General features: G+C 41.1%; 2 protein-coding genes across 3 annotated transcripts in view; one reads left to right on the forward strand and one right to left on the reverse strand.

Annotated features, from left to right (window-relative positions):
• Nucleotides 1–548: 548 nt before the first annotated feature.
• Nucleotides 549–7,751, reverse strand: ppm1nb (protein phosphatase, Mg2+/Mn2+ dependent, 1Nb (putative)). Its single transcript, XM_015046098.1, has 6 exons — nt 6,961–7,751; nt 6,298–6,869; nt 4,195–4,312; nt 1,884–1,998; nt 1,701–1,764; nt 549–1,604 (listed from the first exon to the last, which is right to left on the reverse strand). The coding sequence occupies exons 1-6, from the start codon at nt 7,364–7,366 to the stop codon at nt 1,587–1,589; spliced, it is 1,293 nt and encodes a 430-aa protein (XP_014901584.1). The 5' UTR covers nt 7,367–7,751; the 3' UTR covers nt 549–1,586.
• A 3,526-nt stretch (nt 7,752–11,277) lies between these two features.
• rtn2b (reticulon 2b) overlaps nt 11,278–13,718 on the forward strand; it is a 10,453-nt gene continuing 8,012 nt past the window's right edge. The window contains exon 1 of one of the 2 annotated variants that reach the window (XM_015046101.1): nt 11,278–11,562. In XM_015046101.1, coding sequence (XP_014901587.1) covers nt 11,550–11,562 — 13 coding nt within the window. In that variant the 5' untranslated portion in view covers nt 11,278–11,549. The remainder of the gene's footprint in view (nt 11,563–13,718) is intronic. The other variant, XM_015046100.1, reaches the window with a different exon arrangement.

Raw genomic sequence — 13,718 nt, forward strand, 5'->3', positions numbered from 1 at the left:
TAAATAAATGTTAAAAATCTACCATTTGTTAATCAAAGAAGTGTCAAATCTCCACGAAAACAGATTTTAGTACTTGTCAGATTGTTGGTTTTTTTTGACAAGTTTGCAGGAAGACTTTTTCTGTTGCTGCTCACTGAGTTTGCACACATCTCAGGAGGGAGTTTAGCTCACTCCGCATTAAACTAGCTTTAAATCTTTTATTTCTCTTTGCCGCTGCTTGGTGACTTAAAGCTTCACCTCCCTGCACACATTTTCTGTTGGACTCTGGTCCAAACACTTATTGTGTTTCTTCTTCAACCACTTTTTGTGTCCTTGTAGATATGTTGTATGATATGTTCAAAATGTGGAAGACAGAATTCCAGCATCAAATATTTATTTATTTGAATACAAATGCAAAAACGTTTTAACATTAATGCAATTTGTTTTTTCTCAGCTATTATTTCTGTCCGTTATTCTGTCCCACAAAAATGAAACGACCTTAAAAGTGAAGATTGCTTATTTCCCACAGGTGAAAAAAAAAAAGCACAAAATCAACAGGAAAACAAAAAGTGAGTCATATGTTCTTTATTCAGATTAAAATCTTTACTCTCATCATTTAATGTTTAAACACAGAAAATGATAAACAAACGTAACAGGATGATGCAGAACGATGTAGATAAAAGAACCAATACGGAAACTGACCCGTTCTGTTGTTTGTTGCTGATGTTTTATCTACCATATGAGAGAAGAATAAGGCAGCACAGGACATGATCAGCTCACTGAAAAAATACATTTCACAGACAATTTCAAAATCCTTAGAAAGTTGGTAAATGCATGAACATGGCCATGTAGAAATTTGAGTTGTCATTAAATTCAGATTTAGGCCATTGTCTGGATATGTTCTGGCCAAACTTCCTGATAAGCAAATGTTTTTTTTCTGCAGTTACAATAAAAATACAGACATTATTATTAACCACTTTAGAAAAAAAAATTTATCTTCTGGTTTGTGAAATGTATTTTTTTCCTTTATGTATGTATAATAAAATATTTGTAATTATTTACTTATCACCAGCAATAAGAAACATAAATGAGTTCCCTGACCCCCTTTTATTACTATTTCCTGTAGGAACAAATGGCCATTTGCATGCTCACTAGCGTTGACAATTAACTGTTCAATTCCAAACATGTTTACTTTAAAATTTTCTTTAAAATACGTCATGTGTATCAAATAGTCCTGTTTTATTTATCCGATGAAAATGTACAGTGTCACAGTTGCTTTTAATCCGGTTGTACTGATCTGTCCTTTGAATTGATTAGCTGTGCTGTGTGTTCACTGAATTAGAGGCATATGTTCATTCCTTGCTCTGTGTCCGAGTACGTTTTACAAAATATCCGTCTGGTACAAATATAAAGTTTTAGGCTTTATTAGATCTCTTTGTGCATTGCATTTGTTTTAACAAGATGCCGCCTGCGAGCATGATGTAAACAAACACCTTTGTCAGGTCACGTGATTCCCCCTTATGGTCAGACTGCACACATGAGGAAACAGTTTAATATTCACATTTTATTACAGTCCCTCTGAGTCAGAGAGTATCCACTTCAGGGTCTCATGAACTTCCCAGAGCCTGTTAAGACAAGTAATGTTGAAAACAGAGGCATATTTTGTATATTAAAATAAAATAGATGGATTTCAGTGAGAAAACGGTTTAGTGTGGACTCACATTTGGTACTGCAGGGTTGTGTGTCTCTCTTTGATGATAGTAAGCAGAGATAATACAGTTTCTCCTGTAACACACAAACATGACATGGTGGTGGTGTTTTTTTTTTTTTTTTTGAAACCAGTGTATAAGTGTAGCTTTGATTTTACATGTAGATACTTTAGGTTACATTTTGGGCTGCCTTACTTGCTCTGTATGCCTCCACCTGGAGGTAAGCCAGGAATGACGGTGGACGCCAGGACTGTGAGGACAGACAGCAGGTCAGGCTCCTCCCCGGAGGCAGACAACTCGTCATAGATTTCTGTCAGACATCAGGACACAGAAACACTCGCGTGAGCACTTTCAGCAAACGGCTCCATACTTTGTGCACTTTCACTTTTGAAGTAAACTGCTTTGTTCTGTAGTTCTGTTGGTACTACAGAACTACATCACAATTAAAGAGATGTGGTGTGTTCAAATCACACCACATCTCTTTAATTTCTTACGTTTGGTTGTCTTCTCACTCTCTGCATCTGTTTACTATTCTTATTAGCACTTTTTATTTGAAGTACTCTGCCAGGTATGTCGCCGAACTCCATGAAAAACAATTAATGTTGTACGTTTGTTGGAGAGTATGATGGTTGGCTTTCCTTTTAATAGGCCTTTTGGGGTATTGCTGAATGCCTTTAGCCCTGCCCTCCTCTTTTAGTGTGGCATTTTCTTAAAATTGTATTTATGCTCCTTTAGTTTGCTTGTTGCGAATCACCTTTTGTATTGGGCAGCATTTTAATGAATTGCAATTCAACATTATTGTTATCTTGTATCTGCTTTTTCATTTTATTATATCATTTCTTGCGTTTATTTTTTTTATGTTATTTCTATTGGAAAAAATAGTAGGCCGAGCTGTCAACCGGTGGAACAACTTCGAGGAGGTGAATAAGGGTGCGTTCACACTGCAGCCTGAAGTGACCTAATTCCGATGTTTTGACGTAATGCGACCTGTATCCGATCTTTTCATGGCAGTGTGAACAGCACAGGTCGGATTCTATTTCGAATGTGACCCATATCCGACACGTATCCGATTCAAATGCGACCTAACGTCCAGGCTGCACTCATCCGAACTGAACGTCACTAATTCTCAACAAATCTCACTATTCTGCATCCTGATACGCGCAACCGGGAAGAAAAACAACAACAATGACGGACTGTATGATGATTAAGTTGTTAATATGCTGCTCCGGCCGGACAACAACTTCAAATGTGTAAGCTAACTCCACCGTTAGCCTCCATATTTACTTCCGCAAACACTGAGCACTTCTTCTTTTTATGGCGGTTGACAGAACATTGAGAACGCTGACGCTATTGCGCCCTCTAGTGAGCATGCGGGACACTTTCAGGTCGTTTGCCCGCAACTGGCAGTGTGAACGGCCCTGGCAAAAAAAAAATCGGAATTGCCAAAAAAAATCGGAATTGGGTCACTTCAGGCTGCAGTGTGAACGCACCCTAATTTCCATCAGTGCTGTTTGCATTGTTTAGCATTACATTAAGTTATTAGATAATCCCTGGAACACACGAATAGCACATGTTGATTCCATAGCAGTGGATCTACATGTATTGTTAAACTTTTAAATGGATAGATATTTTTAAACATAGTGTGGAAATAATCAAAAGCAACAATGTAGAGGTCCACCTTATGAATGCCTATGATCATTTTTGTGCTACCAAACACAAAAAGTTTACTTATCCCCCTTAGGCCAAACCAACAGCAAAGGTCTGTCTCTTCTTCATTTGAAGTTTGATGCCATTACATTGGTCTTTAGCATCACATGCTGGCGTGGCATATGTATTACAACATTGTTTGACAAGAACTTCACAGATTGTGCGACATAAATGTAGATTTTTTATTTTTATTTTTTTCAAAACAGGTGAAAAAAACGTTCACGTCAAAAATATTCAGTCTACTGTAAAAGCGGCATCTGAGTTGTGATTCCTATGCCAGTTAATTTTTCGGCATGTCAAAGAAATGCGTTAGCCTCTCCAGATCTGTCCACACTAAAAACACGTAAAAACATCTCTAATTTACAGTAAAATACCGGAAGCTGGTTACCATAGAATTTGACCGTATTCTACGGACTTCAGCGTAAAATTCTAGCAACCACAGCTGTCGGTATTTTACCGAAAGTTAGAAACGCATTATTTTTTTAAACAGTGCATGTTACATACTCAACAGCTTTAATTATCCAAAGCTTCCTGCTCCACTGAAACAGGAGGCAGCTGTACAATACAATCAAGGAGTTGTGACAAAGGTAAGGTCTTCTTAACTCTGCATCATAATCAATGTGGCACATAATTGCCAATACACAATTTTATCTATGTTTGGGTTTATAAATGTAGATATTGTTGTTGTAGTAGGAAGGTTTGAGAAAACCATGGGTTTAAATTTGAACAAGCACATTAATTAAAGTTGAAAAACAGAGTAAGCCACTCTTGCATTATAAAGTTTACTCCCCTAACAAACCTGCCACTTTGGATTCCAGCAGGTCCTCCAGCTCGGCCTCCTGGTGTAATGCTTCTGCTGACAGCTGGGGGGCGCCAGGGAAGCAGAGCAAGATGATGCTGATGTTGTCCAAGCTGCCCTGTGAAGCAGAGCAAAGCAGCGTCAGCACGGGGTGGGTAATGATGGCTGACCTCACAAATGTCAGCACACAGGACGCTCTCTCGTCCTGCGTGAGTCGCTTTAGAGATGGGTCAGTTTCACCTCAAGGTTTGCACACCTCTGTAACACGGATGGAGTGAAGCAGGAAAATGTAAACCGAGCATGGCAGTTTTGAGGTTGTGCTGCACATCCAAACTGAAGCTGTGTTACATAACTGAGACATGATGTCCCGACAGCAGGGTGCATCATGGGAGTAAGAATGTGTGTTTATTTGTGAGAATATCTTTCTACGAAGGATCAAATCTTGTACACCTGAAGATTTTCAGGATGTAATCATTGATCATTTCTGAAATGGATCCATTTGACTGGGGATCCAGGAGAAATCAATGTAACATCTTCGGACACTCCTGCAGTCTATTTAGAAGCGATGAGTGGACTATTGTACCACGAAGAGCAGCTGCAGCGTAAATGAACTGGAAGCTTTAGCAGAGATCAGCGCTGGATTTTCAGGCAGTATCATGGCTTTCCAAACCAGAGATTCTCAGTAGTGTCCACAAGAATGCAACAACACAAATAGGTATATTTCTATTAACTTGTATAAATAAAACCAATCAGGTTGCTCACACAGCAACACTCTGCAATGTGGACGTTGTTGCTCAGTGAAGAAAACTCAGTTGGACAGCTGCTGTCAGAGTCACTGGAGTGTTTAAATTAAATCAGAGGAGGCACATAGACATTAAAAACTATTGGCATGCCTGGGATTTAATGAAGACACAAGAGAGTGAGGGAGAGAGCAAGACTTTAGGCAGGAAGGTTGAGCAGAGCACATACAGTGTGAAGTTGCCTCTCCTCTTAACGCTAATAATTAACCAATGAAATCATGGTCAGAAAAAAAAATTGAATGTCATTGCTTCATCATCAGATATTGGAGGACTTAATGAGAAAATTGGAACTGGCCCAAAACACAAAACTCTGATAATTACATTATGTGTCTTTGTAAGCATCCATCTTCTAATTGCTTGTCTGAAAAAGACAGTATTATCTATTTTCCAGGCATAATAGTACCATTTTAAAGCACAATCAAGTAACTACGCTATCTTCAGTTGTTATAAAATGCTTTACATATCAAAAATGACTTAAAAGAAATTTGACTTTGCCTTGAAATTGGGCCTCTGTCTCTTTAAGAAACTCCTGCTCTCTCCGACACTCCACTTTAAGCACGTCGTCATAGCGACATTCCTCTATAAACATTTAACATTGTTCTTAGGAACATTTCACTGAGAAGTAGGTTGTATAATGAGCGCAGCAGATGTGCAGTTCCACCAGGTGTTTGCTAATTGCTGCTGCTGCTAGTCTGAAGGAGCTGAGTGGAGGAGGCACTTGTGAGAATGGCTGCCATGAGAGATTCAAGGATTTCTCAACATGCATGGAAGAATGAAGGCAACACTCCGGGTGTGTTTTGATAAGGGAATGACATTATAACACGATATTAAGCTTAAAAAGGTTGATTTTTAAACCTAATCTTTTACTGAGTTTGCAAAACTATTTCTAAATATTCAAGTATTTTTGATTAGTTTTGTTTTTTTTTTTTTTACCTGTGTTTTTCAAATTGCATTACATTTCTTAAAAACACAATCTTAATACCCTTTGCACAGTGACATTTGATTTTATTTCAGGAAAAATCAAATCCAAGATGTTTAAGTTCCAACTAGCCTGTCAAATTAAAATCAGTTAACTTGTTAAGCAGTTATTGATTATTTTAAACATGACACAGTCTGAACATCGACTGACAATGTTGCTCTAAGCTGAACTTAGAACCTTTAGATCAGGGATAAAATCTACAGAATAATATAACTTTACATGAACCTCTTGTTTTGGTTTGTGCTGTAACTAAAAGTCTCTGTTGCTCTCATCACAGTAGGACCATGCTAAACCTGAAGCAACATGCACAGATGTCACTCTGACCTTGTACAGACAGAGGTCGATGACTTGAGTGCAGACATCCCTCAGGTCAGTGCAGACCTGCAGCCGGTTGTGGACGAAAGCGCAGAGCTCCTCGTTGCTGATGGTGTCCCACACGCCGTCGCAGGCCAGCACCAGGAACTCGTCCATGGGCGAGCGCTCCACCACACACACCTCTGGCTCCGGCGAGACCATCTGCTGGCTGGGGGTCCGGTTTTCCGCCCCTTTGTAGCTGAAGTCCCCCAAAGCTCGGGACACAGCCAGGGAACCGTTGATCCTCTGAAGGGACACCGACCCGCCGGCGCTTTCGATGCGCTCCTTCTCCAGAGGGCTGTACGGTTTGTGGTCCTCGGTGGAGAAACACACCTGCCCCGACCGGCACAGCACGGCCCTGGAGTCGCCGCAGTTGCCGAAGTAGATGTAGTATGGGGAGAGGAGGGTGGACACCACGGTGGTGCCGCCTCTCTCCCAGCCTTCTCGCCGGGCCACAGAGTGCAGGTGTTTGTCTGTCTGCATGAAGCCCTCTATGATGGCCCCCTTCACCTTTTCAGGGTTGTCCTCAGGTCCGACCCCACCTGTGCGCACAAATGGGTGTAAACTGAGACTGAAAAATCCCCCCCAAAACAGTGCATGTCTTCATCACATGTTCAGTGTGAAATCTCTTACCTGTGCCCAGGATGTGCCCCAGAAGGTGCTGGGAGCAGTACTGGGCCACCGTGCTGCCAGCGTGGCCGTCGAACACGGCGAAGAAGCTCCACTCGGCGAGCTCTCCTCCCAGCTGCGGCACGCAGTTGTGGAAGTCCTCCATGTTGGCCCTCCAGCCCTGCATGCTCCCCAGGGCGTAGGTGAGGCCCCAGCGGGCGCAGCCCTCCTCGGTCAGCTTGTCCAGCACCGGCCGGTCCAGGTATGGGCTGGGGATCACCTCCTCCTTCTCCCCCTGCCCCCTCTGCTCCCCGTCTGACGCCCCCCCGCGGCCCCCTTTGAAGAAAGAGCTGACCCTCTTCTCTGTTTCTTTGACCAGCTGCCGCACGAATGCAGGCATCTCCACGTTGCCCTTCCTGGCCGTCCTCATGGCTCCTATGCGCAGCTGGTGAGGGTGTGATCTTCGCTTGTCCAGGCTCTGGTGCTTGTGGATGGGACGCAGGGCCGGGCTTCGGGCCTGACTCTGGGCCTGTGCAGTGTCTGCGTAGCCCTGCTGCTCCAGGGCTCAGAGCATGGCTGCCTCAGCTGATGGATGCTCTGCTCCCCTCCCTCTTGCTGCTCATCTCCTTTCGTCTTCCCCTCTGGAGACCTCACTGATCAGCGCACTCTCCTCCCCTCATCCTTCCTCTCTCCTCTTTGTTTTTTGGTGTCTTCTCTGTGTGACTGTGATTTCACCTTCTCCCTCGCTTTTTCATAGCTCTACCCTCTTTCTCCAGCTCTCCCCCCCCTGGCCTTGTTATTTTCCCTGCCTCCGCTGTGATTGGCTGGCTATTTGTGTGCACCAATCTCTTCCTCTGTTGCTCTCCCTCTGTCACTGTCCACCTATCTGCAGCTCTGGCCCTCCCATGATGATGGTAATCTCAACCTTTGATCGGCCGGGATTATAGGCTTGTGGATTAAAGGGCTGTCGGCCATTTAGGGAGCCTGTGATTCGATGGTGAGACTCTGGTGTGGATGGTCTCTTTAAAGTGATATTACACTTTATTTTGTTTCCTTTTTTAAAACATTTGCCATGGTGACACATGCGCCCCCTAAAATAAAGCCTGTAATTTAAGCTGCAGCCATTGTGTAATTATGTGTAAAGACGAGCTCAAGTCTTTAACTAGAATTTAATCATTATTGCTTCGTGGGTGTTTAACGTTTTTTTTTTTTTGCATAATAGCTTTTCGTGCATCTGTCTGAGCTTCTTCTTCTTGTTTTGTGTGCCAGTTCACAAACATGAAACCCCTGAAACTTTACATTTTTCATCACGTTAGAACCACAAAGTGCAATGCATTCGATAAAAATTTGATTTGTTAGACCAACACAAGGTAGCACATAACTGACTAATGAACGGCTTTTATGTTTTCAGATAAAACATGAAAGGTGAACTTTCACCCCATTGTGATTTTCTGTAATTAGTACCTTCTGTTTGATCCGCTGCTCCAACTTAAAGCTACAGTTTGTAACCTCTGTTTAAAAAAAAAAAATTTTTTGTACATATTTGCTAAAACTGTCACTATATTGTCACAGTTTAGCACGAGACAGATAATCTGTGAAAAAACCGAGCTCCTCCGCCTCCTCCCAGTGACACTGTTGTCGCTCCCATTAAAAACCAACCAGTCAGGTCAAATGTTTTAGTGCTGCCAATAAACCTTGTGTTCATTCTGCTAAATGTGCTTATGGTGAAGAAGCGACTTAACATTCCAGGAAAACCATTTATCCATCATCATCAGATGACAGCATTCTTGACACGCTCCATTGTGGTGAACCAGCTGTAACCCAGCAGAGAGCATAGGGGGAGGTGGTGAGCAGAGTGATTGGCAGCGCTAAGACCCTCCTCCTTGGTTTTGATTGGTTGTTTCTAACCAGGTGCTTGAATTTTTCGCACATTAGCTGTTTTACACTATAATGTCACAACAAAGTGACAGTTTTTATTATACAACCCTGCCAGCATTCCTAGGTGGGCCCTATGTGGGGAAAAGGAGGGCAGGCCATATGGGTCCCATATTGGTTTGTCCGCAGGTTCCACGATGGCCCCACATGGGTTTGCCCATGTAAGGCCACAGCCCACATGGGCCCTACATGGGCCCTATATGGTGGTAGCCCACATGGGTTTGTCCATTTAGGGCCCATGTAGGGCCCATGTGGGCTGTGGCCCTACATGGGCAAACCCATGTGGGGCCATCGTGGGACCCGCAGGCCCCAGGCATGCTGGCTGGGAAATTGCTAATTCGGCGAGAAACAGCAGGCGCCCTGCTGAATTCGGCCTTTTGAACGAACCTGATGCTCAGACTTGATATAGATTTCAGTGACTCACAGAAAGGGGAGAAGAAAGTTTTAATAACAGCCCTCATTGCCATAAAGGATATTAGCAACCATATTATTGTTTCAGTTACTGGAATTTATAACATTATTCTGCGTTAATAGGGGTTAGGGTACCCTAGATTTTATTACCCACTTACGGACTCTGTTGGTTGGGTGAGTGGATTTTATTTAGGTTTGTCAGAGTAAAGAGGATGAATGCCAGTTTGTGCCAGAAGTTTCTTCCCATGGTATAGTTCTGCATCACATTTCCTACTTAAAACCCTAATAAAATATATAAAAATTTGATGCAATGCTGCAAAATGTGTTCAGGTTCAGGGGATGAATCCTCTTGTGAGGTTCTGGAAAGCTACAAAGCTCGTGGATTGGAGATTTAAATTAAATTATACATTTGTTGGTATCGCTTGGTTCTGACTACACAGAGAATCAGTTTTCCATTGAAAAAAAAATAAAAATAAAAAACGGGAAAAATATATAAGACCTGAAAACTGTAATGGAATAAGCTGTTGTAGCTTTAGGACCAAAATCCCCTCTGTGTTTATTTTAATCTAAATGAACAGATTTTGTTTTCTCATGATTATGCAACCTGCTGTGACTGACAGCTGCTTTCCTTGGTGGCGTTTCTCAGACAACAGCTCAAACCTGTGGGGTCAGCCAGAATGACGGCGCCTCCCTCTGTAAATAATCATGTAGCTTGATGTGCTTCGACAACGATGGATGCGTAATTTACAACAGGCTGCTGGTCGCAAAAGAGCAAAGAAAATAACCCATTACCTGAGTTTTGATTTCCTCTAAATAGTCATTTATTGCTTTAGTACTACTCATAATCTGCATATTTAACGTTTATTTAAATCCCATTGAGCTTCAAAACTTCTTTTTTCAAGAAATACCAGGAGCAGTAGCAAGTATCAAACACAGTTACAAGAATTATAGTTAAATACAGGCATAAAAGAAACAAAAATACATTACAGTTAGATAAAAATGGCAAGTCATCTAAGTGAAACAGTTGCATGTTATGGAATTAGCCTTAAAGACTATTTTTTAAATGTTATTTGTTGTTATTTTGTTAGTTTTGATGTGATACAAAACTAACAAAGAAGAAGGCAAAAGAAAATCATGACAACATTACAGAGTAAAGAGGATGAATGCCTCTTTACTTCCACATTGGCAATATTTCCTCAGCAAAAGCCAAGTATGAACAAAAAGCTGTGAGAAAAAAAAAAAAAACTAAGTACACCTTGTTTTTAGTATGCACAAGCTTTCAATCAAGCTGAGGTCTGGACTTTGACCCAAAGCAACACTGAAGTTATTTTTTCTTTCTGCTGTTCTGTAATAAATTTGTTACCGTTTGGAGAAATGCGTTAATTAACCAGTTTCTGCCCAACTTTAGCTGTGGGTCAAATACCTTTTATTTTGGTTGGTCGAATTGGTGGCAGATCCCTTGGAGGCAGCATGGGCGTACTCAGTTTTTCCACTTACAGCTTTTCCATTTTGGTTTCCTTTCTCAAATAATTAATGCAAGTCTGAATAAAACCTGCCATGCATTTTTTTTAAAATATACTTTAGATTTCAAAAATATTTGAGCCTATAATGTCCTGATTATTTTATTATGCTTTCCCACACAATATCCGAAAATTTCCCTCAAGGTGCAATAATTTTCATATTAAAAATTTTATTAAAGGGAAAGTATCGTCAAAACGGAGTCAAACAAGTCAGTGTGAACATTGAACTTAAATACTGAAATAGAAACTAAAATTTGGCTCAAAGAGACACAATTTAAAGCACAAACCTAAAAGTGACTCAGCCGAATCTATTTACATTTAGACCTTGAACTCCTGTGATGCCGTTTCCATCTACAGCTTGAGTCAGCCTCAATCTGAAATTCATCAGTTTGTCATCAGTGCTGCAGAGTGCAGCTGGTGCCTACAGACCTGGGCTGTTCCCTCATGAATCCTGATCAGTGATAAATTTCACATCAGAAGCTGCTCCTGGCTGGTCTGGACAGGCCTCTCACACGCTGACCGAGAGGGCAGGAGGGTCCCAGGAAGCTGATGGGACATGTCTCAGGTTCCCAGTTTTCAGTGTGTGTGTGTGAGTGAGTCGTCATAGGGTGTATCCAGCATGGGATAAAATTAGGCCGGGGCAGCCTTATACTGCTGACGGAGCTGGGAAGGCCAAAAAAAGCCTGGGGTGCAAGCCAACGGTGGAAGCTCAGGGAAGAGAGGGGAGCAAGCAGCACCGCCACCGAAATGGCCTCCAAACGTAAGGAAATAACAAGCACCAGCTAAAAGCTTAGAGAATCGGGAGAACAGCTGTGAGGTGGAGGGAAGCGACGGGTTCTCCGTTTCTCCTTTAGGCAGATTTAAGGGGTCCAGGTTGAACTCCGAGTCCAGCATGTGGGCAGAAAAGGGACTCATCTAAATGAGACCCAGGTTATCCCAATTCATTTTGAAGAAAAAGATATTGACAACGATGTTTGACTTGCTACTTACATTTGTTTTTAGGATTAGTGTGTAGTTTGGTGTGTCTTTGCCACGCTGTGGGAAACAACTTAATTGGTGCTCCAGCTAAAGTGAGAGTGGGTCGGCTCAGTCCTGAGTGTAAATTCAATGAAATAGCTACATTTTATCTCGTTTGAGCACGTTGTGGTAGTTCATCCCCTGTTGTTTGAAATGCAACTTGTTTGACTTTAAGCTGAACTCGCTAATCTGTGAGATTCCCAACTCTTTTTATAGGAAAGATAATGATCTCCAGTTTTAAAGTAGTTGTCAGATCTTTGGGAGGCTGAGTATTTGATATAGGATCCTAGATAATATTTTACACTTTTATTCAGAGCCTATCATCACACATTATAAATAGCTCCAGACATTTGTATTTTTATTTTGTTCTTCTTAAATCTGCTGTATTTCTTAATTTAAATTCAGAAGATTGTTTTATTTTTCATGACTGTTAAATATTTTTCTGTTTTCCTTGACAAAACCAGTGTAGGTTGCATGCGTGACGGTCCGGTCCGGTCCGTCGCAGACATAATGATACGCGTCGCATTTAGTTTGTTTTGAAGATGAACCTGATCTAAGTGGTGCGGCTGAATAGCGGGCCGCTGCCACTAGAGGACTGAGTCACACAGCATTTTGGAATCATCCGAAACAAGGCGGCTCCATTTAAAGGGATAGCTCAATTTCTTAAATGGGATTCTGTTGAAAGGTTGCGAGTAGTAAATATCTTACCAACAGTGGACATAATTGAAACCGAAACATTTGTGTACAGTGTATAAAAAAAGACACGCTTATAACCTTGTTCTCTCACTTCAAGATGGAACTAAACTTTTTCTGTTTTAATTTGCTTTGGATCACCAGAATGATTCATATTTGCTGAATAACACAACAATTAGAAATATATATTTTTAACTTTCATTGGATTTAGATGTTTTGATGCATTTTCTTTATATTTTGCAGATTTTCTGTGTAACTTAGGTCAAATGTTTTGGGCTTCTTCCTACAATTTTCTCACAATAGTTTGCTGGGATTTTGGCCCATTCCTCCTGACAGAACTGGTGTAACTGAGTCAGGTTTGGACTTTAGATCAGAGTTTTGTGACGGCCACTCCAGAGTCCTTGTTGGACTTTGTGTGGCCATTTTGTGACTAATTTGCTAGAATGTTTTCAGTCATTAGCCATTTCGAAGACCCAAACACTAACTTCCTGGCAGATGAGTTGAGACGTGGCATCAGCATTTCCACATAATGTTCTTTCCTCTATTTTGTGACCCATCACTCCTCTGGCAAACTAACCACACAAAACGATGCTGCAACTTTGCTACTGCAAAGTTCGGATGGTGTTCTCAGACTTATTAACCATCGAATAAATAAGTAGGAATAAGAAGAATAAGACTATGCAAAAATTAACAAAATAACATCCATTTGAACTGCCATGCCATTATTTGTTTGTCATGTTTCATTATTGAGTCAGTAATGAAACAAGCTACAATAAGCAGCTTTATTATTGGCCCAGCTCTGACAAGGTGCTAGCTAGCCCTGTGTTTGTTTTGTAAAAGAAGAGATGCAACAATGTTACTACTGGTAAAATACTGACTTCTCATAATCTCTCAACAGAACACCAATAAAAATAATGCAAACTCTTGCTTTACAGCTTTGTAGCAAAATTAGAAAAACATATTTTGGAGCTTTTATGCATTGTTTATCTGAGTTCTTATTTAGACTAAAACACGATAACAATTATGGAGAAAGTTAAATTTGTGTTGTGCAATCCCAGGGAATAAAAACCATAATAGATCAAAACTGTGATTTCCCCTATTTCCTTCTGGTATTGTTCTGACTTTGTGTCATTTTTACGGTCCCATCATATTGTTAGTGTGACATTCACTGCAGTTTATTCTCTAATTTATATATATATATATATA

This window comes from Poecilia latipinna, unplaced genomic scaffold, assembly GCF_001443285.1.
Source record: "Poecilia latipinna isolate Pla-1442-1.1 unplaced genomic scaffold, P_latipinna-1.0 Scaffold763, whole genome shotgun sequence".
Classification (NCBI taxonomy): Eukaryota; Metazoa; Chordata; class Actinopteri; order Cyprinodontiformes; family Poeciliidae; genus Poecilia; species Poecilia latipinna.

Excerpts from the sequence above, each read along its gene's own strand:
- ppm1nb (XM_015046098.1), bottom strand. The coding sequence starts at position 7,366 with ATGAGGACGGCCAGGAAGGGCAACGTGGAGATGCCTGCATTCGTGCGG. Across the intron at positions 6,870-6,960 it reads GGGGCACATCCTGGGCACAG|GTGGGGTCGGACCTGAGGAC; the intron begins GTAAGAGATTTC and ends TTGTGCGCACAG. Across the intron at positions 4,313-6,297 it reads TCGACCTCTGTCTGTACAAG|GGCAGCTTGGACAACATCAG; the intron begins GTCAGAGTGACA and ends TCTGCTTCACAG.